This window comes from Panthera tigris, chromosome E2, assembly GCF_018350195.1.
Source record: "Panthera tigris isolate Pti1 chromosome E2, P.tigris_Pti1_mat1.1, whole genome shotgun sequence".
Taxonomy (NCBI): domain Eukaryota; kingdom Metazoa; phylum Chordata; class Mammalia; order Carnivora; family Felidae; genus Panthera; species Panthera tigris.
Window position 1 is genome coordinate 33,386,140 of NC_056674.1, and position 23,387 is coordinate 33,409,526.

Genomic DNA, 23,387 nt, shown 5'->3' on the forward strand with positions numbered 1-23,387 from the left:
CAGGACAGAAAGTGAACGTGCTCTACCCCGAGGGGCCCCCAGCCAGCCCAGCACTCAAATCTAAGCTGGGCCTGCTATCCAAAAACCCGGGAATGCAAAACCGAATTCCTTCTCCAGAAGCCAGGTACCACTTTACGAATGCTGCACAATCCAAATATGGATTTGGGTGTGAAAAATTTAACTCAGCAACAGATCTGAGAGAGTCTTAGTTTCTAGGGCTTCCTGTTTGCAGGGAAAAGCACACGAGGTACGGGGTGAAAGCAGCTTCCATGTCACTCACCCATCAAAGCAGCTGCTTCAGGAAGAGCAGCGTCACCCTGAGCAACACCGCTGGACAAGGCAGCACCAGCGTCAGCCCCCAGCCCCGTGTGTGGGAAACCCCACGTCACAAGCACAGAAGCACAAAGACGGGGCTATCTGGGGTATTCTCCGGTCTCAAGAAAGTTTCTGGAAAGTGTGGTAATTGATTAAGCAAATGGGAATTACAGACAAAGGGTGTGAACCAGAACGCCCACGGTGGGGGGCTAAGAGCATGGGGGAGGGGGAGGCCTCTGCCCTGGAGACCAGACAGAGGAGCTGCCTTTGGAAGGGACGGCCACCTCGACTCACCTAAGTGGATATCCAGGCCAATCTGGCTCCCAAGATAACCACACTCCTCCCCACCCACACACCGCTCAGAGGGTCTCATTGGCGTGAAGTGCACAGAAGCACTTAGAAACTCTGAGTTGGCCAAGGGAGGTGTTGGGGAGAAGACTTCAACGATTTCAGCTCGAGACAGCCGAGCCCCAGTCAGCCCCTGTCTGGGTTCAGATGAGTCCGATCACCCAGAGTCCTGCCTGTGCCCAGCTTCCCCGTGCCCCTCCTAGGGCTACTGCTCAAGGTCAAGATGGCAGGGCTGGCCCGGGGACAGCATGACTCCGTTCTCCCCCAGGTCCCAAGGATAATGCCCAGTGAGTGGATGGCGGCAGGCCCTAGGTGGAAATGCAGGCCATGGCGTGGGCACAGCCGGGTTTGCTAACCTGACATACCGGAACAATGTGGCACGAGGCCTTCTCTGACACCACTGAGGCCTCATGCACATCAAAGGCAGGACTGAAGACCACTGCCGGGCACGACAAGACTGCCCCCGGTCCCATCCCATACACTCACTCTCTCTCTCTCTCTCTCTCTCTCTCTCTCTCTCTCTCTCTCTCATACACACACACACACACACACACACACACACACACACACACACACAGACACCACACACACACCCCGCCTTTGCACACCTTACCTGCACAGAAGCTTCTCCCTCCTCCTGGTCTCCGTTTGGCCTTTCTACAGGACTGTTCAGTGCAGGCCTGATGCCATCTGAGCGCTGCAAGAGAAAAAGCACCACAGACCGTACAGAGCTGCTCAGGGGCTTATGGAACAGGGCCGGAGAAATCCTGGGGTACAGAGGGAGCTCCGGTCCCCAACGCTGTCTGGGCTTTTGACAGAGTCTGCAGCAGCAAAGAAATGAAGATGCTACTAAGATTGAGGAGAAGACAAGGGCGCCTGAGTGTGAGTCTGAGTCATCAACTGGCACCGCATTCAGTTTCTCCTCAGTGACAGTGACTGGACGGTGACAAATCGACAGCAGGTAACACTGACTGAACGCTTGCAGAAACTCAACGTGACCATCTCGTTTATCTTAACACCCTATGAAATAGGTACTGTCGTTCTTCTCATTTTTAGGCAGTCTGAGATCTTGGCCAAGGCCACAGATGCTCTGGGGCCCTGCCCATCTCCCTGCAGGTCCTGCCACGTCAGCGCGGGCCGGCCAGTTTCTGCAATTCATTGCCTGAGAGCTCACTCTGGCTGCACAAGGTCACTCTGAGCCCCACCCCCTCAAGCAGCCGTCAACCAGCAGCTGACGGGAAGTGGCATATAAATGCCCCTGCTCACTGCCACTTGGGAGGCCCCAGTGGGATCAAGCCCTAGGCATCCATGACAGTAACCTGCCGGGTAACAAACCCTTACTGGCCGCCTTCCCCGCACCGCCATCTCACAGCCCCACCTGCTGCCTGTTTCCTGCAACCTTCCCAGATGAACCACTGGCACTCGAATCCTTGTCCCAGGCTCTGCTGCTGGATAATCCAAAGCCAACAGCCAGGTCAAATAGGGAAGGACAGATAAGGCAAGTCTAATGTCAGCCCATTTGATGCCACGCTCTAGGCTCATTCTCTCTTGAAAGATTCTCAAATTTTAGGATTTTATTAATAGATTTCTACATAGTCTTATACATGAAGTTGAATAATTTCTTGTTAAATGACTCCTGGTCATGTATCTATCCCCTGGTCCTGCCAGGAACCTTGTTTTGAAATGTTAATACTGCGTCAAATCGCTAGTATACATCTGAAACTAATATAACATTGTATGTCAACTCTATTCCAATCATAAAAATGAGAGTAAATAAATCAAATGTTAATAGTTCTTGTGCCCATCAACGAGGTTATATAATGGGCCAGGAAATGTGACCTTTTAAAAACAGAAGTATCATAGCTATTACAGCTAATGAAAAAAATCCCACCAATGTGCAAAGCCAACCGGGGACAGAGGGCATTACCTCCTAGAGCTGGGGGTCAGCTTTGGCCTGCAGCCAAATCCACCCTCCACCTATTTTTATGGATAAGTTTTTCCTAGAACACAGTCACGCACATCCATTCACACACTGTCAGTGCTATAGCAGCCACAGCTGAGATGCGACAACAGGAGCCACATGGCTCACAAAGCCTACGCCTATCTGCCCTTTACAGAGAAAGGTTGCCAATCCTCGTCCCAGAGGAACCAAGGTTATGACCTCCTGGACTGGCGAGGGCAGGCTGATGTGGGGTGTGCATCTGTACAAAAAATTACCCCAATACACTTGTCCTTGTCTTAATCTGAGCCTCTTTGATGGGTCTGTCCTCAAACTTTGGAAAGTGAGGACATTCACAGAGACCCTTCATCAAATCATGAGTGATATTCAATTAAGTAGCTAAAGAGTTAAACTACAGGATTAAATCTCTGTGAAGACAGAATCCACTTTCCATGCATAAAACCCCAGTGTACCTGTGTGGGAAAAGGTACTTGAATCCGTCCTTCTAAAATGTTGTCCGTTGTTATTTCTACCGAGCGTGTCAGCTGGAGGTCCTGCAGCACCAGGTGGTATGGCACCTGGGGAAACATTTCTTGAATCTGATGAGCCTGTAGGAATACAAACATGGAAGCCTTGGAAACGTTCACCTTCAACAGTGACTCCTTGGGGTCATGGTGTATGGCAAGCTCTGAGCACTGAACTCGGCATTCCGCCTTGAAAACACAGGCAAGGTGCCCCTCTATTCTGCAGATCCCCATCAAACCTCACTCATTCTAGCATTTTCCTAGGATGCCAAACGGGTAGCTGGGGACAGCCTCGATTTCAAAATAAAAAGAGCATGGAAATCCAGCTGGATCCCGAAACAGGTTCAATTAGAATATCCCAATTTTAAAAAGTGTTCATTTTAAAGCTCGGTATAATTCAGGTAAAAAAAAATGTGTTCTCCTTAAAGAATAATGCCGAAAAGGAACAAATTTCTGATACCACACCCGCATGGATGAAATTCCAATGCATTAGGCTAAGTGAAAGAGCCTGGCTCAAAGGCTATGCGCTGTATAATTCCATTTATATGACATTCTAGAAGAGGCAAAATTAAAGGGACAGAAAACTGGTTAAGTGGTTGCCAGAGACTGAAGGTGGGGAGAGGAAGCAATTTTACAAAAGGGCACAATGGAATCTGGGGCGGGGTAGATGGAACTCTTCTATACCTTGAGTATGGTGGTGGCCACACAACCGTATGAATTTGACAAAATACACAGAATCGGATACTACGAAGGGTGAATCTACCCGATGTAAATTATTACACCACCATCAGAAAAAAAAAGAATATAAAGAATGTAAATTCGTAACACTAGAGCTGTAGGTTTCAAACCGCCCTCTAGAAACGTCTCAGAGTCCATGTGGGCGGGGCTCTGAGCAGCAGTCTGTGTCTAGGGGAAGATGGCACAGGTCTCCCAGCACACCACCACCCATACTTGCATCAAAGGCCCAGATTTTATTTTTCAGGTATGTACATTCATTTTGCAATGCTTATGTTCATGGTTTTATTGTGGAAAAGCCCCAATGATCAAAAAAACAAAAGAGCAGGAAAAATGTGATTGCTTTCGAGGCATAAGGAAGTCTACCACTGGGGTATTAGCTCCTCAGTAGCACAGCACTGTAACTGCAGAAGAAAGTGTCCAACATCAGGGCCTTGAGAGCAAAGACCAGGGTGAAACACGCACAAAGCTTCACTTAGTGTCTCACTGGGGTGGGAGGGCTAGACAGGCAGAGCCCAGCAGTGGGACCAATAGCCCCGCACTTCTGGGTCCCCTCAGGGTTTCTATGAACGGGAGCTGATCATTCCCCCCGCCCCAGGGTCAAATGAACACTAAGTGAAGAAGAGTCCATAAAAACCTAGACAATCAGGTAACATTCTTCTCCATTCTTCAACAGCTGCCCCCTCATTTCCCTGAGATTCATTTTACCAGACCAAAGCTTTTCTTCCAGAAAATCCAGTGAATTAAATATTGGATCTTTATAAAAAAGGTATGTTCTAGTAAACTAATTACGTTAAGAATAGGCTATTCCAATCCATCATGGAGCTAGAGAAAGACCAACCGGGGACTATCAGAGAATGCTAAACACATCAACTCCAAGAATAATTCTTATTCCTAGAGGGTTACGTGCCCGTGATTCTGGCTTTTTTAGGGAGCAGGCGAGGTGATCCACCTGCAGGACTTCAACAGCTGCCAGACCCCAAAGTCCACACACAGAGCCTGACACAAGCCGGTGGGTGGCCGCATTAGGCCGCCACACTGCAGACCATCTGTGTCCGTTAGGTCGTCACTCACACACTCTGCTGACGTGGCCGAGCACTTCCCTGAGGAAGCAAGAGGCAGCAGGAACCCAGGACTTTTTCTGTTATTACTATGGTCAAAAACATATAACCATCCTAACCATTTTTCAGTGTACGGTAGGGCGAACCATATGCACATGACCGTGCGACAGATTCTAGAACTCTGCCATCTTGCAAAACTGAAACCCTGAGGAGCAACTCCCCATCGCCCTCCCCACTGGCCCTTGGCAACCCCCATTCTAATTTCTGTTTCTAAGAGTGAGACTAATTTAGAGACCTCATCTGAGTGGAGTCCTGCAGTGTTTGTCTTTCTGTGATGGTCTTATTTCATTTAGTGTAACGTCCCGGAGGTTCATTCACGTTGGGGCACGTGATGAGATTTCCTGCTTTTCTAAGGCTGGCTAATATTCCACTGTATGCATGTACCACACTTCTGGAATCCATTCATCCATTCACCTGGCAGACACTCAGGCTGCTTCTGCCTCTTGGTTATCATGAGCCAGGCCTTCTACTTAAACCACGTCTCAACGAAGCGCTGGAGCTGCCTCCGTCCGCCCTCCTAACAGAGGCGAATGCCTCTCTCCCGACCCCGCCCTCCAGCTTCCCGTCTTCCTCTTCCATCTTTACTTCCCTGTGTGCACCGCACTTTCCGTCTCTCCCTCTCTAGTGATCATTCCCATTTGCACCCCAAGCATGCTTCCACATCTATCTTTACAGAAGACCCACAGGTACTCGAAAGAAGTGAGACCAGAGAACAGAACTCGTACAGCCATGCCCGTCGCAGCATGACGCACAAAAGCCCAAAGGCGGAAGCAATCCAAGCGGCCGTCGGCGGAGAGTCACGTAAGCAACGTGTGTGTGGTCTCCACACGACGGAACACCATTTGGCCTAAGAAGAAACTGTGACCCCTGCTACAACACGGATGAACTCGGAGGACGCTGTGGCAAGTGAAATAAGCCAGGCTCAGAGAGACAAACTGTGATTCCGCAGCTGTTCCTGGGCCGGGGACTGGGTGGATGGACCAAAGGATGAGAGAGCATGACTTCCCTGGATCCTCCTCTAGAGCTTCTGGAACTTGTGCAGAAAGGACCTGCTCAAAAACCTTCAAAAAAGAAATCTTAAAAAAGCCAAAAGCTCCCCTGATACTACAATCCTCGCGAGCTACCACTTCTACCGCTCCGCTCCGCCCACTTTTACCACACGCTGCCAGCCCCGGTCTGTTTCTTCAGTGCCCACTCATTTCCCAATCTACCGGGAAGATCCCATCCCTCAGGCCACGGAAGCCGCCTGTTCCTCTGCAGTTAACCAACCGCCTCCATTCTGCCGAATCCAACACGTCCTCCTCCGACCTCACCTTCTAAGAATCCCCACGTGCTCGCCTTGCACCTTCTCCCGGTCTCCCTCCTCCTAGGTCACCATGTGGCCCCTCCCTCTCTGCCAGCCCTCGGCCCGGAGTCCTCTCCTCGTCGTGAGCCGCATCCTCTCCCAGGAAGAGACCCGCTCCCCGCCTCGAGGAGCACCTACAGACCGAGAACTCCCAAGCGTCCAGCTCCAGCCTGACCTCTTCGGCGAGGTCCAGATGCCTACGTGGCATCTCCATGCGGATGGCTCACCTCTGGCCGGAAGGAAGGCCGAAGCCCCGTCCTCAGTCCTGCTTCCGCCCATCTCGGTACGCGGGCCCCCCAAAGCAAAGTGTCGTCCAGTCCTGTCGGCGCATCATCCCAAAGTGTCTTCAAGCCACCCCTTCTTTTCATTCTTACTGCCAACACCCTGGTCCAAACCACTATCTTTTTCACCTGCATTATTGCACAGCCCCCTAACTGGGCTCGCTGCTTCCATCCCTGCCCCTCTATAACCCAGTCTCTCAGAAGCAAATCATTCTGTTAAATGTCCTGTCAGTCCCCTGTGGGAGGAAAAAGGCCTTGAACAACCTTCTAATACTTTCACAATAAGATCTACACCGAGCTGTGGCCTACTAACCCCTGCCATGACCGGGCTCTGCAAAATCAGCATGCATCACAATCTTGGTCTCTGACTCACACTAGGCTCCAACCACAGTGACCGCTCTGCCCCCAGGGCTTTCTCACCTCATGACCTTTGAGGGCTTTCTCACCTCATGACCTTTGAACCCGTAGGTTCCGCTGCCTCTTTTTCTCCCAACTGCCTCTTTCTCATCCTTCTTGTCTCAGACCAAGTATCAGCCCCTCGGAGAGCACTACTCAGACACCTCCGCTAAAATAGCTCTTACCTCCACCTCTGCCGCACTGCCGGCCTTACTGCCCTCAGAGCACTCACTGCCATCAGCAATGATCTTGTTTGTGTTTATAACCAGTCTCCCCGGCTAAAATCTACACTTCCTGGGAGTGGGGCCCACATCTACCCGGTTTGCCTGGCAGGTGCTATGCAACGTTTACACTGCATCATGCATCGCAGGAGTGGGCTTTCAGTACAGATTTGTCAAGTAAATACATGAAGATAAAGGAATGAATGAACAAATGAACCAGTGCCTCTCTGAAGTACTGACCAGGCTTACCCAGGTCAGCCAGCAGCGCTATCTAAGCAGGACTAAGGCAGTTAGCATTTTAAGAGTCCTGCATTCATCATCACAATGAACACTAAATTGCAGTGATAACGACACATGTTTCTCTAAAACAAAAATACCCGCCATATGACAAAGCTTTAGAGAAACACAAAGAATATTTGAACAGTATCCTTGAGCTAACAGTATGTGTGCCTCCATATCTCAAGGTATATAGATACATGTGCATACCCACAGATGTGTGTGTGTGTGTGCATGGGTAAGCACGTGTATTTACTTATTTGGGGGGAGGGAAGGGGACAGGGTCAGGAAAACACATTTAGCAGGTCTCATACAACTTTTAATAAAAGGCCCATCATTCTCTCCAGTCACTAAGTCTCTAAATATTTTTGGTTAGCATCAAGGAGCATCCCAAGATTGGCCTAAATCACAACAGAGCGAACCTGGCGGTGCTCAGAAACAGACAGATGATCTGCCACACATCTAAAATGGAAGCTGGTTTCCAAAGCAGTTTCAAATTTGAAAACACATGAACTGAAGTTGTCCCAGCTACTACGTCACATGCCCCTGAAAATCCTGCTATTTGGCCAGAGTGAAGCACACAGTGCACAGCGTCCAGCCCCTCCCTGATCACCAACCACCCAGAAGCACGGCGGTCCTTACCATCGCATTCAGCTGGGAGTTGCTCGCCTGTGTAATTCCTAGGATGTTGGTGGTATGCATCACCTCGACAGAGAAACTCGGCAGCCAACTTGCAATCCGGGACCCTAAGACAAAGAGAACCCAGCACAAGTTAGAGATCTCGTACCCTGTGTGGTCCAGTCTGGCGTCAGCCGCTCTGGGACCCCAGCTCGTTCCACTGACGGCTTACTGTGTGGCAGGCCTTTTGTACCAAGGGTTTCACACAGATCAGCTCATTGAATCATCGCTACTTTTATACCCGTTCCACTCTTCTCAGAGAAAACTCAGTTCTCATGGTCTTTTGTCCTGAGGGCACTCAGAAGTCAGGTAACTTGCCCAACATCACACAATTATGGTGGATTTGCAACCAGACAGTCAGGTTCCAGAATCCTTCACCACTAGGCCCTCCTGCTTTCCAGACGCCCTGGATCCACAGGTCAATCTGTTCTCCACCTGGCACAGAAAGAAGGCTTTAAGGCTCTACAGCTGCTACGTGAGAGGGGCTTGTGCTCCTGTCACACCGTACACAAATACCACTCACGTGGAGACATCATTTTCACAATTATTTTCATAAGGTATTTTCTACCGCAACATCTGATTTAAAGACCTTGGTTTTCTGATTCGATTCGAAATTCTTTTCAAAGAGTTCGACAACACAGGCTTGTGTGTGGAGCCAAGAAGTCGGCGGCTTCTGCCATTTCCCCAAGAAAAGGGGGGACCCTAAGCTAAAGCTCCAAGTATTGGTTAATCAAGCTACCTGTTTAGGAGTTATTTTGCTTTCCTTCACAAAGAAGCACCGAGGCATGGAATATAAAAACAAGTTCAACGGCTGTCTCAAGGTCCCGCCCAACAAAATGTGCCTGTTAAAAAACTAGGTTCTTATTTCACGTACTTCCCAGGGAGAAACAAAGTTGACTTTTCTATTTTGACTAAGTTTTTAGTACAAATTCATAAGGTAACGGATTATACAGCTGGGCCCCACGTGCAAGATCTGCTAGCGTATTTCCAAAGTTTTACCTGGTAGAGGCCTTAATCGATAGCCAACAAAGCAGCTGCCTCTCAGCCCTCCGGCACCTGTGGCCCAGCCAGCCACGCGGCCTCACCTCCTAGTCTCGGAGACCACTCTACTGCCCTTCATCCTCCTATGAGGGGTCTCATCAACACACCATGGCTCCCATAATGCTCCACCCCCTGGCAACTCAAATCAGATCAAAACAGCACTCCTCCTGTGATGACGCACAGGGACACAAGTACCCCAATGTTTACAGCAGCACTTTCAACAATAGCCAAATTATGGAAAGAGGTTAAATGTCCATCAACTGATGAACAGATAAAGAAGATGTAGTTTATATATACAATGCGATACTACTTGGCAATGAGAAAGAATGAAATCTGACCATTTGCAGCCACGTGGATGGAACTGGAGGGTATTATGCTAAGTGAAATAAGTCAGTCAGAGAAAGATACCGTATGTTTTCACTCATATGTGGATCTTGAGAATCTTAACAGAAGACCATGGGGGAGGGGAAGGGGAAAAAATAGTCACAAACAGAGAGGGAGGAAGGCAAGCCATAAGAGACTCTTAAATACAGAGAACAAACTAAGGGTTGATGGGGGGTGGGAGAGAGGGGAAAGTGGGTGATGGGCATGGAGGAGGGCACTTGTTGGGATGAGCACTGGGTGTTGTACGGAAACCAATTTGACAATAAATTATATTTAAAAAAAAAGAACACTCCTCCTAACAAAATCCCAAGGATACCTATTTCATGGTAACAAATATTAATTCATGGAACTCAGTGGTATTAGAAGTGATAAGAATCCACAACAGCTCACTGCAATATGAATTAAAGAAGGATGATCAACCAGCCCCTGGTGTGCAGCCCATGGCTTCAGAATTTTAAGTAGGGTTTTTACTACAACTCCTTGCAAAACTGTAAGGGGCAGAATATTCATATTTTATGGACAAGGAAAAGGCTCTAGCTCTGATTCTGCTTCTGGTACTCACTGGAAAGTCTACTCAATGCTCCTGCATAAGTACTACACTGATGTAATAAATTATTAGCAATGGTTAACTATCATTAAGTGTGGTCCTCACAGGCCTGGCTGAGTCAATATTCATTCCTCCTCTTTCTCCCCCTCCTCCCTGCCCCCATATTCACACAGAATCCAGCAAATGCCTGGCACAGAGTAACTCTCCAGTGCTATCCATGCCTACTGAACACTTTCAACTGAGATGGAAATATTTCTATTAAATTGGCCTAGGCAGGGCAATTTAACCAGCATCCCCTTAGGGGAGAACCCCGTGGGTATGGGTTTAGAGGTTGAAACTAACCATCAAAATGGAAGAAGTGATTGTGTTGGTTTAAGCGAGGGCGGCCTTCGGCGGCTGCTACAGGAACCAAATTCTCATCCAAGTTCTCTCCTTGATGGTCCTCCCGGACCCGGTTATTGTCAGCGATATTAAGAGACATTCTGCACGTTGGGCAGGAGGTGTCTTGTTCTAGCCAGGAACGAAGGCAGGAGCTATGGGAAAGTCCAAAATAAGATAGATAGCCTTAGTATTTTTTGTAAGAATTCACCAGAAGTACTCCGAATGTACCAAATGTGTTGCAACTTTAGCTTCTATTTACCAATAGTGAGATTTAAATGTTGAGAAACGTCTGTTGACATTACCTCTTTACTCATACACTTCCAGTGTGTTCTGCTGTGAACATTAATCCATCAGCATATGTGGTCACCTACCAAGCTCCTGGTCATGACCTGTCTGCAGAAAGACTCTATCACATGGCCCGTCATCTTCCCTTCCAACTCCATTGTCTACTTCAAAATCCATGAGGCTGAATCACCCAACACTCTAGCCTCTTATGTCTTTGAATCTTCTACTGCAGTAATCTGTTCTCACTCTACTTTAGCCACTCACTAACACAGTCACAATCTTGGCCTTCTCTTCAAACTTTTGACTCCAAAGATCTCATTCTAACTAAAGCTCTTCTCCTTCCAGTTCACTCCCAAGACCATTATTTGCTGAGAGCACCCATCCACAATGCCACCACTTTCTCATCTAGCATCACAACCCCTCAAGTCCTTACTCCCGTCCTCCTCTCACTTACCTACAACCCCTCCCTTACACCTGCCACCTCAGCTTCTCCAGCCCTCTGCTATTCATACTCTGGTCTCCCAACGAGGCTGGAAGCTTCTTCTGCCCCCTCTCTCAGAAGATGACAATGCCCTAATTATTCCAGATGGGATAACTACTTGTGCTGTCATTAACGAGAAGTATATTAACAAAACCAAGAAGGTTGGATGATGTCATCTCTAAGGTTTCTTCCTATTTTATAACAATATATTACCCTTCTTCTAAGATTTCAAGAAGGCTCCCCATCCCATAACACATTATCTTTCTTCTAAGAGTTCAAGGAGGGACTGAATAAAAAGTGCTCACTTCCTTGGTGTCATTTTTAGTATCTGCGGACATGGGTACATTTATGAAGGAGAGCCTCACCTTAATGTGATGATCCCCTGAGCCTCTGGCAACCTATCAGTACTTACGTATCAAAATTCTCCCTGAGGCCAAGATGGAGCTATTTCTTACTATCTCTGCTCCAGAAGAGCTTATGACAGTAATGTGACAAAATAAAGAGTGTGTACAGCCAACATTATCACACCTGAAATAAACATCACCTATATATAAAGGACTTGTTTGTGATCATTTAAGTCAACCAGATAAATGATTATATATTTTAAAAGTTTGTTTCCTTTTCTCATAAGTAAATAAGTAGATAAGTAATTAACACAAGTCCACTTCCCTAATGAACACCCTTAAATCACACCACCAGTAAAATGAGCCTTGTGTGGGACTACAAAAGTATGTTAAGATCCTGGGCACCCTCCAATAATGCCACATTGTGACACACTTTTCATAAGCAAACCTAATTTCATATTCTGCAAAAACCTCCCACATTAAATATAACAGCCTGAAAACTCCAAGGTGAGGACTAGACGCAGTTGCCTTAAAAATAAAAGGCTAGACTTTCACAGCTAAAGAAACCAAACTTCAGAAAAAAACATGTATTTTTTTCTATAACTATAATAATACTCTATTGAAAGAGTATTTCTCCTCCATCTAAGTTTGATACTTCAATGTGACAGAATATTTGTCAGACTCTGAATGAAATCTTGCAAAGACCTATTCTATCAAAACAAATTATCTAGCTATATAATCTGCTAGAACCTAGACATTTAGTTTTATCACAGATTAAAACGAATCTGCCCTTGGTTAGTGTAGTGTTAAGCCCGGACAGCCGGCTTTTCTTTTTGCAGTGCAAGTGCCTGCTTTAAGTTTTGACAGCCTAGGCCTTCACTTCAAAGATGACTATCTCGAATACACACAATGCCAGCCACATGACTAAATAAAGAGCCAGCCCCTCCCCTCCCCCCAATTTGTTTTAGGGATCTTGGTTGATTTTGAACACTGATCAAGTGGACAGGTTGCGTCTTCTCTTTCTGTGCTTTAAACTCATATTCTTATTTTTTAAATTCACCAAGAAAGAGTGAGCCCATGAAGCCCTAGGCCTCCACCCTCCACCCTAATAAAAGCAGAACCCCAGCCCCACACTTTCATCCTACCCACAACCTGTGTGGCCCCAGGTGTGCTATGTGCTTTCTAAGACCTGTACCTACAAATCTTTTTTCCCCAAAGTTTCCTGATGGTTATTGCTAAGGGTGTCTTGCTATTATAATAAGAACCACAAGGGCCAGGGCATCCCCAATACTGATTATCGATAGGCTGAGACCAGCATGAAACAACTTATCATTCCACAATCCCACTCCCATTCTATTAACCAAAGCTACAAAGTAGGGCAAACCAAGAGGTCCTATTAATGTGTTGTTCACTCAACCAAGACAGATGAGTGTCTTAAAAATTAACCCTTGTGCAGTTAGAAAATACTGAGACAAATGAAATAGAAAACACAACATACCAAAACTTATGGGATGTAGCAAAAGCAATGCCTCGGAGGCAAATTTTATAGCTAAAAATGCACAAAAAGAAAAAAGATTTCAAATCTACAGCCTAACTTTGTGTCTTATGGAACTAGAAAAGGAGCAAAGAAACCCACAGCCAGAAGAAGGAAGGCAATAATAAAGATTAGAGCATAGGTAACTGAAAATAGAGAACAGAAAAACAATGGAATAATCAACGAAACCAAAAGCTGGTTCTTAAAAAAAAAAAAAAAAAAAGATCAACAAAACTGACAATTCTTAGCAGGACTAAGAAAAGATGCAAATAATTAAAATAAAAAATGAAAGTGTGAAAAAAAAGAAATGAAAGTAGGAACATTATTACCAACCTTATAGAAATGGTAAGGATTATAACAGAATACTAGAAATAACTATAATCTAACAAATTAGAGAATATAGATAAAATGGGCAAATTCCTACCAACAAAGAAATTACCTAAAACGACTCAAGAAGAAATAGAAAATTGCAACAGACTTAAACAAGTAAAGAGACTTGACTCAGTCAAAAAATCTCCCAGAAAGGAAAAACCCAGGACCAGACGGCTTCACTGGTGAACTCTACCAAATACGTCAAGAATGAACCCCAATCCTATTCAAAATCTTCCAAAATACAGGAGAGAAAAACTTCCTATCACACACTATGAGGCCAGCATTACCCTGATGCCAAAACTAGACAAAGACACCACAAGAGTATCTCTTATGAATACAGACGCAAAAATCCTCAACAAAATACCAGTGAACCAAAACCAACAGTACATTTAAAAAGATTACATACCATGAACAAGAGGGATTTATCCTAGGAATGCAAGTGTGGTTGAACATAAGAAAATGAATCAGCATAACATACACTAGAACAATAGAAAAAAAAAATCATACGATAATCTCAATAGAGGCAGAAAAATCACTTACCAAAACTAACCACTCTTTCAAGATAAAAATACTCAGCAAACTAGGAACAGAAGAGAACACCCTTAACATGATAAAAGACATTCATGAAACCCCACAGGTAATATCACACTCAATACTGAAAGATGAAAAGCTTTTCCTCCAAGCTCAGGAACAAGATAAGGATGCCTGTTTTCACCACTACTATTCAATATTGTACAGCAAGTCCTAGCCAGAGCAATTAGGCAAGAAAAAGAAATAAAGACTTCCAAATAATAAAAAAAAGTAAGTAAAACCAGCTCTATTCACAGATGATATGATCCTATTATAGAAAATCCAAAACAACACACACACACACACACACACACACACACACACTACAAAAGAGCTAATCATCGAATTCAGGAAGTTACACAGTTATAAGAGCAACATGTAAAAATCAGTTATGCTTCTATACAGCAGAAATAAATAATCCAAACAGGAAATTAAGAAAACAATTCCAGGGGCGCCTGGGTGGCTCAGTCAGCGGAGCGTCTGACTTCAGCTCAGGTCATGATCCCATGGTCTGTGAGTTCGAGCCCCGCATCAGGCTCTGTGCTGACAGCTCAGAGCCTGGAGCCTGCTTCGGATTCTGTGTCTCCCTCTCTCTCTGCCCCTCCCCTGCTCATGCTCTGTCTCTCTCTCTCTCTCTGTCAAAAATAAATATTTAAAAAAATTTAAAAAAAAGAAAACAATTCCATTTCCAGCAGTATCCAAAAGCATAAAATACCTAGGAATAAATTTAACCAAGGAGATGAAAGACTTGACCCTAAAAACTACAAAGGATTGCTGAAAGAAATTAAAGAATACCTAAATAAAAGGAAAGACATTAATGTTCATGGCTTGGAACACCTAATATTCTTATAACAGTAATACTCCCCAAAGTGATCTACAGATTCAAAACAATCCCTATTAAATTCCAATGGCATTTTGTGCAGAAATGGAATCATGGATTCTCAAATTCATACAGAATTGCAAGGGGCCCCAAACGGCCAAAACAATATGAAATAAGAAAAAGTTGGAGGACTCACCATTTCCCAGTTTCAAAACATACTACAAATTCACAGTAATCAAAACAGCATAGTACTAAAATAAAGACAGGCATGCAGGCCATTGGAATTGAGAGTCTAGAAATAAACCCAAACATCTATGGCCAACTGATTTCCACAAGAGTCCCAAGACCATTCAATAAAAACAAGATTCAACAAATGGTATTGAGACTACAGGACAACCACATGCAAAATAATGAAGTCAGATCCCTTCCTCACTTCATGTATAAAAATTAACTCAAAAAAGGGGTGCCTGGGTGGCTTAGTCAGTTAAGCGTCCAACTTTGGCTCAGGTCATGATCTCATGGTTTGTGGTTTCAAGCCCCGTATCAGGCTCTGTGCTGACAGCTCAGAGCCTGGAGCCTGCTTCACATTCTGTGTCTCCCTGTCCCTCTGCCCCTTACCCGCTCACATTCTGTCTCTCTCTCTCTCTCAAAGATGAATAAACATTAAAAAAAAAATTTTTTTTAACTAATTGAAAATGAATCAATGACCTAAATATAAGAGCTAACACCATAAAACTACTAGAAGAAAACACAGGGGTAAATCTTCATGACCTCGGATTTGGCACTGGATTCTTAGACTTGACACTAAAAGTATCAGCAACCAAAGAAAAAATAGGTACACTGGAATTCATGATAATGAAAAATCTGTGTGCATCAAAGGACGTTGTCAAGAACCTGAAAAGAAAAGCTACAGAATGAGAGAAGATATTTGCAAATCATAATATCTGATGAAAGCTTAGTATCCAGAATTTATAAAGAACCCTTACAACTTATCAACAAAAAGACAAACAACCCAATTCAAAAATGGGCCGAGGACTTGAAGAGACATTTTCCAAAGAAGATATACAAATAGCCAACAAGCACGCTGTTTAACATCAATGGTCATTAAGGAAGTGCAAATCAAAATCCCAATGAAATACCACTTCCCACTAGGATAGCTATAAAACAGAAAAATAAATAAATGTGAAATACAAAGCGTGAAGAAATTAGAACCCTCACACATTGTCAGCGGGATATAAAATGGTGTGGCTGCTGTAGAGAACAGTTTGGTGGTTCTTCAAGAAGTTAAAAACAGAAATACATATGACCCAGGAATTGCACTCTTAGGTGTATACCCCAAAGGATTAAAAACAGGTACTCAGATACTCGTTTAAAAATTTGATCACAGCATCATCTGCAACAGCCAAGCGGTAGAAATAGCCCAAAAGCCCAACAATAGGTGAATGGGTAAGTTGCTTAATTATTATAAAATTATCACTTTTTTGGGGCGCCTGGGTGGCGCAGTCGGTTAAACGTCCGACTTCAGCCAGGTCACGATCTCGCGGTCCGTGAGTTCGAGCCCCGCGTCGGGCTCTGGGCTGATGGCTCGGAGCCTGGAGCCTGTTTCCGATTCTGTGTCTCCCTCTCTCTCTGCCCCTCCCCCGTTCATGCTCTGTGTCTCTCTGTCCCAAAAATAAATAAAAAACGTTGAAAAAAAAAAAAAATAAATAAATAAATAAATAAATAAATAAAATTATCACTTTTTTAATTCAGCCATAAAAAAGGGAATGAAGTGCTGATATTTGCTGCAACTTGGGATTTGAAACCATTCTACGCAGTGAAGGAAGCCAGTCACAAAACGTAGGATTCCTTTCCTATGAACTGTCCATACTAGGCAAATCCACAGAAAGCACATGAGTGGCTGCCCGGTGATGGAGAAAGGAGAAATGGCCAGTGATTACTTTAGCGAGTATGGGGTGTTATTCTGTGATGATGAAAAAGTTGTGAGACTAGAAAGAAGTGACAGTTGCACAACATGGTGAAATGCACTAAATGCCACTGAACTGCACACTTTACAATGGTTAACTGTATGCTGTATGAATTTTGCCCTAATCAAAAAAGTAAATCCGAAATTTAACCTAATCTTGTGCTTTACGTTTCTTCTAGACCGACGTACACTCTTGGAGTTCTTCTTCCCAACTGTCTCCCAGCAACTTTGAAGAAACGGGTGTGGATTCTCAGGTCTCCCAATCTCAACTGACAGCAGCACTAGACGTGTAGCCGCAGAGCCACAAAACCAGGAGAATCCCTGACCAGTCTTCTATTCCTTTCTCACGGCCAATGCGATGGATCTGTCCACTGCTCCCCAACCCTTTTCCACCACTGTGGCCCAAGCTACTCTCAAAACACACCCGAACCACTGCGGCCATTACTAACTAGTCCTCCTGATTTTCTTAGGCTGCAAATCTGATCCCCAACCCCTCCTAAAACCCTTCGATGACTTCGCCCCTCCTTCCACTGGCCCTCAAGCCCCTGCAGGGTCTAGCTTCTGCCTGCTTCTTCTGCATCAGCAAATGCCACTCCTTATGATCTAATCCCCGGGCATATAGAATCTCTTCCCATTCCTTCCACACACCTCATTCTGCCCTGTCTAGAGGATCTCTCTCCTTTTGCTGACTCAACTCCTACTCATCACCAAGAGTCACTTCATCCAGGCTTGAGTCAGATTCCTTTGCTACAAGCTCTAAAGAACTATGTTCCTTCCCCTTAGAGCACTTAGCTCGATTTATAATTATACATTCAGAAACGTGCCTGCTTAATTCATGTTCGTCTCCTCCATTAGGCTGTAAGCTGCATGAAAGCAGAGATCATGTCTGTGCTGTTTCACTCCCAGACCCCAACACAGCACCCAGCACACAAAAAATTCTATCAATAAATGTGTTCAGTTACTGATACTCCAGCTCCAAACCCCTTCCAATATTAAGAAAAGAAAAGAAAAACAATTTGGTAATCTAAAATAAGGAAGGTTAAAGATATAAAGATGAAAACTTTCCCAATATGCAAAAATGATCACTCCCTGGGAGAGGAACAAACCTGTCCCCACATAGAACTGGTGCAATCTTAAGGATTTTCTGAAGATCCTGTGTTGTTATCCCTGAAAATACACTCACAGCTCTTCTGGACTGTTCGGTAGTTCTGGTCCTGTCCCCAACTCAGCCCACTTTGCTGGCGTGTTGTTGTGGTGCTGCTTTTGTGCATGTGAAAAATGTAAAAATACACATTCTCTTACCCCAGGGAGCACAGAAGCTGTTTGAAAGCAAGGACTCCCCCACCCCCATCCCTTTCTTTTAAATCTTAATAGGCGTATCTGTTCTACTTCAGAGCTTAAATTGACAAGGAGCATGAAGACAGTTAGCAGACCCAGAAATTAAGATGGCGGACTTGTGAGTGGGGAACAGTCCTGCCGTGTAGGCAAGAGGCTGAGGGACAGAGGAGAACCTCCCAAAGCTCCCCAGAGCCCGCAACACTCGCTCCACGACCAGTCTGAGGTAACATCCCCACTCTCTGCTGGGACTGGTCGTGAGCCAAGCACAAACACCCACATGCCCTGGATAGGACACCTGTCCCTACTTGTGGAAAAGATGTCCACAGGGCAGTTTCCTCGCGGCCTGCATGGAGTCCCAGCAGATGGCACAGTCGTCATTATTGACAGCCAGCTCCTCTGGAGTTGCAACCGCAAACCTGTAAGAGACGAATGCACCCGGCAGACAGCTCCATCAATTCCACACACGTTCACAGAGTGCCACTTCACAAACTTCGCCCTTCTGACACCCGTTACCCCTTCTGACATCTTGTTCCGTAAAACATTCCCGACCATCAAAAACATTACACCTGCTTTCTCTTCACAGCCCACTGAAGCAAGAAACTTATACACAGAAGCTAACTCTGTCTTAACTACAGCTCCTCTTAATTCCTTCCACATAACACATTAGCTAAAAAGGACTTGAGAGAGCATTCTAGGCAAACCCCCCAAACAGCCAAACTGTTCCCCTGGACACAAAAAGGATACCCATTAATCTCACATTGTCAGGCTTGGTTTACCCTCAGGTTGGTGAGTGAGTCCCTCCTCTGGTGAGGTTAAGAGCATGTATGTACATAAACATGCATGAGTAAGGAATAAGTGAGACCCACTTCATAAAATAGAGGGCAGAAGCCCAAGGAAGCTTCTGCTTAATAATAGTGATGATAAAAATAATGACACAGTAAGAACCACCTAATATTTATTGAGTAGCTACTACATACCCATAACTGTTCTAAGTATGTTACCTGCATTATCCCCTGATCCCTCCCAACAGTTCCAAAAAGAAGGCTCTGCTATCACCCTTAGACAGGAAGCAACTGAGGCACAGAGATTTAAATTAAGTTGCCCCTAAATCACACAGCAACTACGTGGGGATCCACACCCAGCAGTCTTCCAGAGCCTCCACTTATTCTCCTCACCTTTCTGTAAATAGCTTACAAAAGCAGTTCTCATGTAACCTGGGATCTGTTACTATGAAAGATCTAAAATGAGTGCACTTGGGCAACATCAGCTCAGGCTCGCTCACCTGGCTTCCATGTTCCCAACCACACGCAAGTAGTTCTTGTGTCGCCGGATCCGACGCTGCACTTCGTGGAATAGGTAACGCAGCTGCATAAAGATGACCAAGCTGGCCATGGATAACCAGATGTTGCCAAATAACTGAACAAGAAGGAAAGAGAACAGAATACACCATAAAATGAATGTGAACTTGCTAGTGACGAAGGTTAAGGCGTGCAACAGAAGCTCTTACTGTTGGAAAAGCTGAACTAGAGCAATCTTTTGGGAAGCAAGCACATATATTTACCTCACGACCATAAACAATGCACATGCTCTTTGGCCTGGCCATTCTATCACCAGCTATCTTTTCTCAGGTACTAATCAGAAATTTAAAAGCTTTATGCACAAAGATGTCCATCCATGCAATTATAAAAAATAAAACCAGGAAATGAGCAAAATGTCCAGTAGGGAAATGGGTTCATATAATGTAATAATATATAGCCACTAATTACATTTATTATAAAGTTATATATTAACATTATACTGTATTTTATGTATAATCTTTTTAAAGAATAATTACATGGAAAAATAAGTGAAAAAGGCAGAATAAAACTACCTTAAAAGAACTCATATGTGGGGTGCCTGAGTGGCTTAGCCAGTTAAGCAACTGACTCTTGATTTCAGCTCAGGTCATGATCTCACAGTTGGTAAGATCGAGCCCCGTGTTGGGCTCCAAGCTGACACCTTGGAGCCTCTTTGGAATTCTCTCTTTCCCATTCTCTCTGCCCCTCCCCTGCTCGCTCGCTCTCCCCCTCTCTCACTCAAAATAAATAACAATAAATAAACTTTAAAAAACACTAACATGTGATAAAAAAGATTATGTAAAGATGTAAAATAGGAAACAACTGAATACAATCTAAACATCCATTACGAAGGTTAGTTAAATCATCATACATCTGTATGATGGGATTTTTATACTGAAGGCATTAAAATGGTTTAGAAGAACTGTGGCTAGGGGCACCTGGGTGGCTCAGCCAATTAAGTGTCCGACTCTTGATTTCGGCTCAGGTCATGATCCCAGGGTTGTGGGGTCAAGCCCCACGTTGGGCTCCATGCTGAACACGGAGCCTGCTTAGGACTCTCTCTTTCTCTCTCTGCGCCCCCCACTTGACCCCTCCACTGCTCACAGCTCTCACGTTCTCTCTCTGTCTCAAAATAAAAAAATAAATAAAATTTTTAAAAAAAGAACTGTGGCTAGCACCCGACAATAGAGATAAATACATTAGCTAAAAATAAAGCAAAAGTGAACTGCATATCTAAAATATGATCTCAATTTATGACTAGATATGCCTGAATATAAAAACAAATAAAATGTTAACAGTTATCTTTGGGTATTTGTTTCGGGGCGAGGGGATTTAAACAACTATACGTGGTTTTTTTTAATATGTTTTCAAAGTTATTTCAAAAATCAGACTTAGAACTGTTCTGTGTCAAGGCACCTAGGTGGCTCAGAAGGTTGAGGGGCTGACTTCGGCTTAGGTCATGATCTCATGGTTCATGGGTTTAAGCCCCACATTGGGCTCTGTGCTGATGGCTCAGAGCCTGGAGCCTGCTATGGATTCTGTCTCTCCCTCCCTCTCTCTGCCCCTCCCCGACCTGTATTGTGTGTCTCTCTCTCAAAAATAAATAAACATTAAAAAAAAAAAAAAAATGTCCTGTGTTGGGGTGCCTGGGTGGCTGTCGGTTAAGCATCCGACTCTGATTTCAGCTCAGATCACGATCTTGAGGTTCCTGAGATCCAGCCCCATGTCAGACTCCCTGTGCTGACAGTGTGTGGAGCCTGCTTGGGATTCTCTGTGCCCCTCGCCCACTCATGCAGCACATGCTCTCTCTCTCTCTCAAAATAAGTATTTAAAAAAAATAAAATAAAATGGTACAAGTACTAAAAAGAAAAGAAAAGAAAAGAAAAGAAAAGAAAAGAAAAGAAAAGAAAAAAAGAAAATGTCCTGTGTCTAACCCAGTAATTTTTAAATACAACTTTAACAGGCTTATAATAATTCAACTGCCCACCAAATACGTTGATTCTCACCATCACTGAAGTGTTAACCATTGAAACAGAGTTTCAAATTTCTTGCACATAAGTAAAATGTAAACAACGAAGTAGGAGGAATTAAGTACAGGTGCTTTCTTTTTAATTGTAAAGACAGAAAATTTATGAATCCATGAAGTAGCTAACACTGCAAGAGCTCCCATGATCCCCTACAAAGTAACTGCTCCATAGAAGTCATAGAAACAGTGTGTAGCACACTTTCTAATTTCATATTAGAAGAATTCTCAGTGACTTAGTCAGTGGAGTTAGCCGAATGTCCTAGAAGGACAGCAAACCCCTCCTCTGGCCGGGCTCCAGCCGAAGAGGCACGCCATTGCTTTCTACCCGGTGGCAGAAACACAGAGGGGCGCAGCTGCATTTATTTTTATAGTCTTTACATCCTTTATCCACAAATGGTGCATTTGCTATGAACTAACCAGGGCTTCTGTTTCTAAAAACCTTTGCTCTCTGTTAGAGCTCCTTCTGAGGAAGCTTACCAACATGTGAATATGATGCATGAGGTCCAGGGACAAGAGAGTGAGTTCCATGACAAAATCTGTGTAATAGACATAGGTTCCTTTTCCTTCCCATGTCCCTTCGTGGTTGAGGTCCCAGAGGTGAATTACATATCTGCAATGAACAGAGAAAAATCTTTTCAGTAATTACTGTGACAATTTAATTTGGCTTAAACATGATATAGTACAGTCACATTTGTATAGATTTCATTCAGGTCATATCTTAAAATCAGCAGTATGAATAGACCTCGATCACCTCCTTCCCAAATTTCTACTCACCGTAAAATCACATGAGCGGTCCTCACTGTCACAAGAAGAGACTATAAAGAAAGGTATATTTTTTCTTTTTAGTAAAATTTGTAACTGCTCAGGCCAAACTTACTTTTACAAACAGATAAGAGACAAGCATTTCTCAGTTCAATTAAAAAGCAGCTTTATTCAAGGGACATTTAGGGAACTGGACAAACGTGGTCAGAAGGTACAAACTTCCAGTTACAAGATAAGTAAGGACTGGGGATGTCATGCACAGCTATTTTTTACCTGCTTCAACTACAGTTTTACCAAGTATTTTTTATCTGCTTCAAATTTCCACGGAATACTTTCATGACCTAGAAACCCAACTTTTATTAAGCCTTTTCCTGTTAATAGGTGACAACCAATTACACTTGTCCATCTCCTGGGGAGCCCTTTTGCAATCCTGAGGTTCATGCTAGTGGTCTGACGATCACTTCTATTTTATACAGCAGTAAGTCACCATCATCAGTCACCTCAAAGGGCGTCTGAATACCTGGTGACCCTATACCCGAGCATAGTTTAGGTACCACAGTCTGAGATAAGTACCTGCTCTCGACATAACACTTTGTGTGCTCCCTTTGCCCACACAGAAGAACGAAGGAAATAAAAAATAAAATAAGCCCTTTGTAGAACTCTGTATCACAGAAATTGATATTTAAAAAAGTCCTCTTAAACTGCCAGAATAGAACTATTACATTGTTTGAGATCTGGAACTTCCAAATTATAAATAGAAAGTATTTTACAAAGAGAAATACTATAAATATAAAAATATGATTAAGTTTAAAACATGAAATCTGTAACATGATAAATTATCTTAAAAAATCAATACTAATGAACTAAAATAAGGGGCGCCTGGGTGGCTCAGTCGGTAGAGCATCTGACTTCAGCTCAGGTCATGATCTCACGGTTTATGGGTTCGAGCCCCGCGTTGGGCTCTGTACTGACAGCTTGGAGCCTGGAGCCTGCTTCAGATTCTGTGCCTCCCTCTCTCTC

The 23,387-nt window shown here is 44.3% G+C and overlaps 1 protein-coding gene across 4 annotated transcripts in view; it reads right to left on the reverse strand.

Annotated features, from left to right (window-relative positions):
• Positions 1-23,387, reverse strand: part of AMFR (autocrine motility factor receptor) — a 44,064-nt gene that overhangs the window by 3,940 nt on the left and 16,737 nt on the right. For all 4 annotated transcript variants that reach the window (XM_042968523.1, XM_042968525.1, XM_042968524.1 and 1 more), the window contains exons 5-12: positions 22,380-22,420; positions 22,083-22,215; positions 19,525-19,658; positions 18,548-18,658; positions 10,494-10,684; positions 8,144-8,247; positions 3,076-3,210; positions 1,277-1,360 (exon numbers count right to left, since the gene is read on the reverse strand). In XM_042968523.1, coding sequence (XP_042824457.1) covers positions 1,277-1,360; positions 3,076-3,210; positions 8,144-8,247; positions 10,494-10,684; positions 18,548-18,658; positions 19,525-19,658; positions 22,083-22,215; positions 22,380-22,420 — 933 coding nt within the window. The remainder of the gene's footprint in view (positions 1-1,276; positions 1,361-3,075; positions 3,211-8,143; positions 8,248-10,493; positions 10,685-18,547; positions 18,659-19,524; positions 19,659-22,082; positions 22,216-22,379; positions 22,421-23,387) is intronic.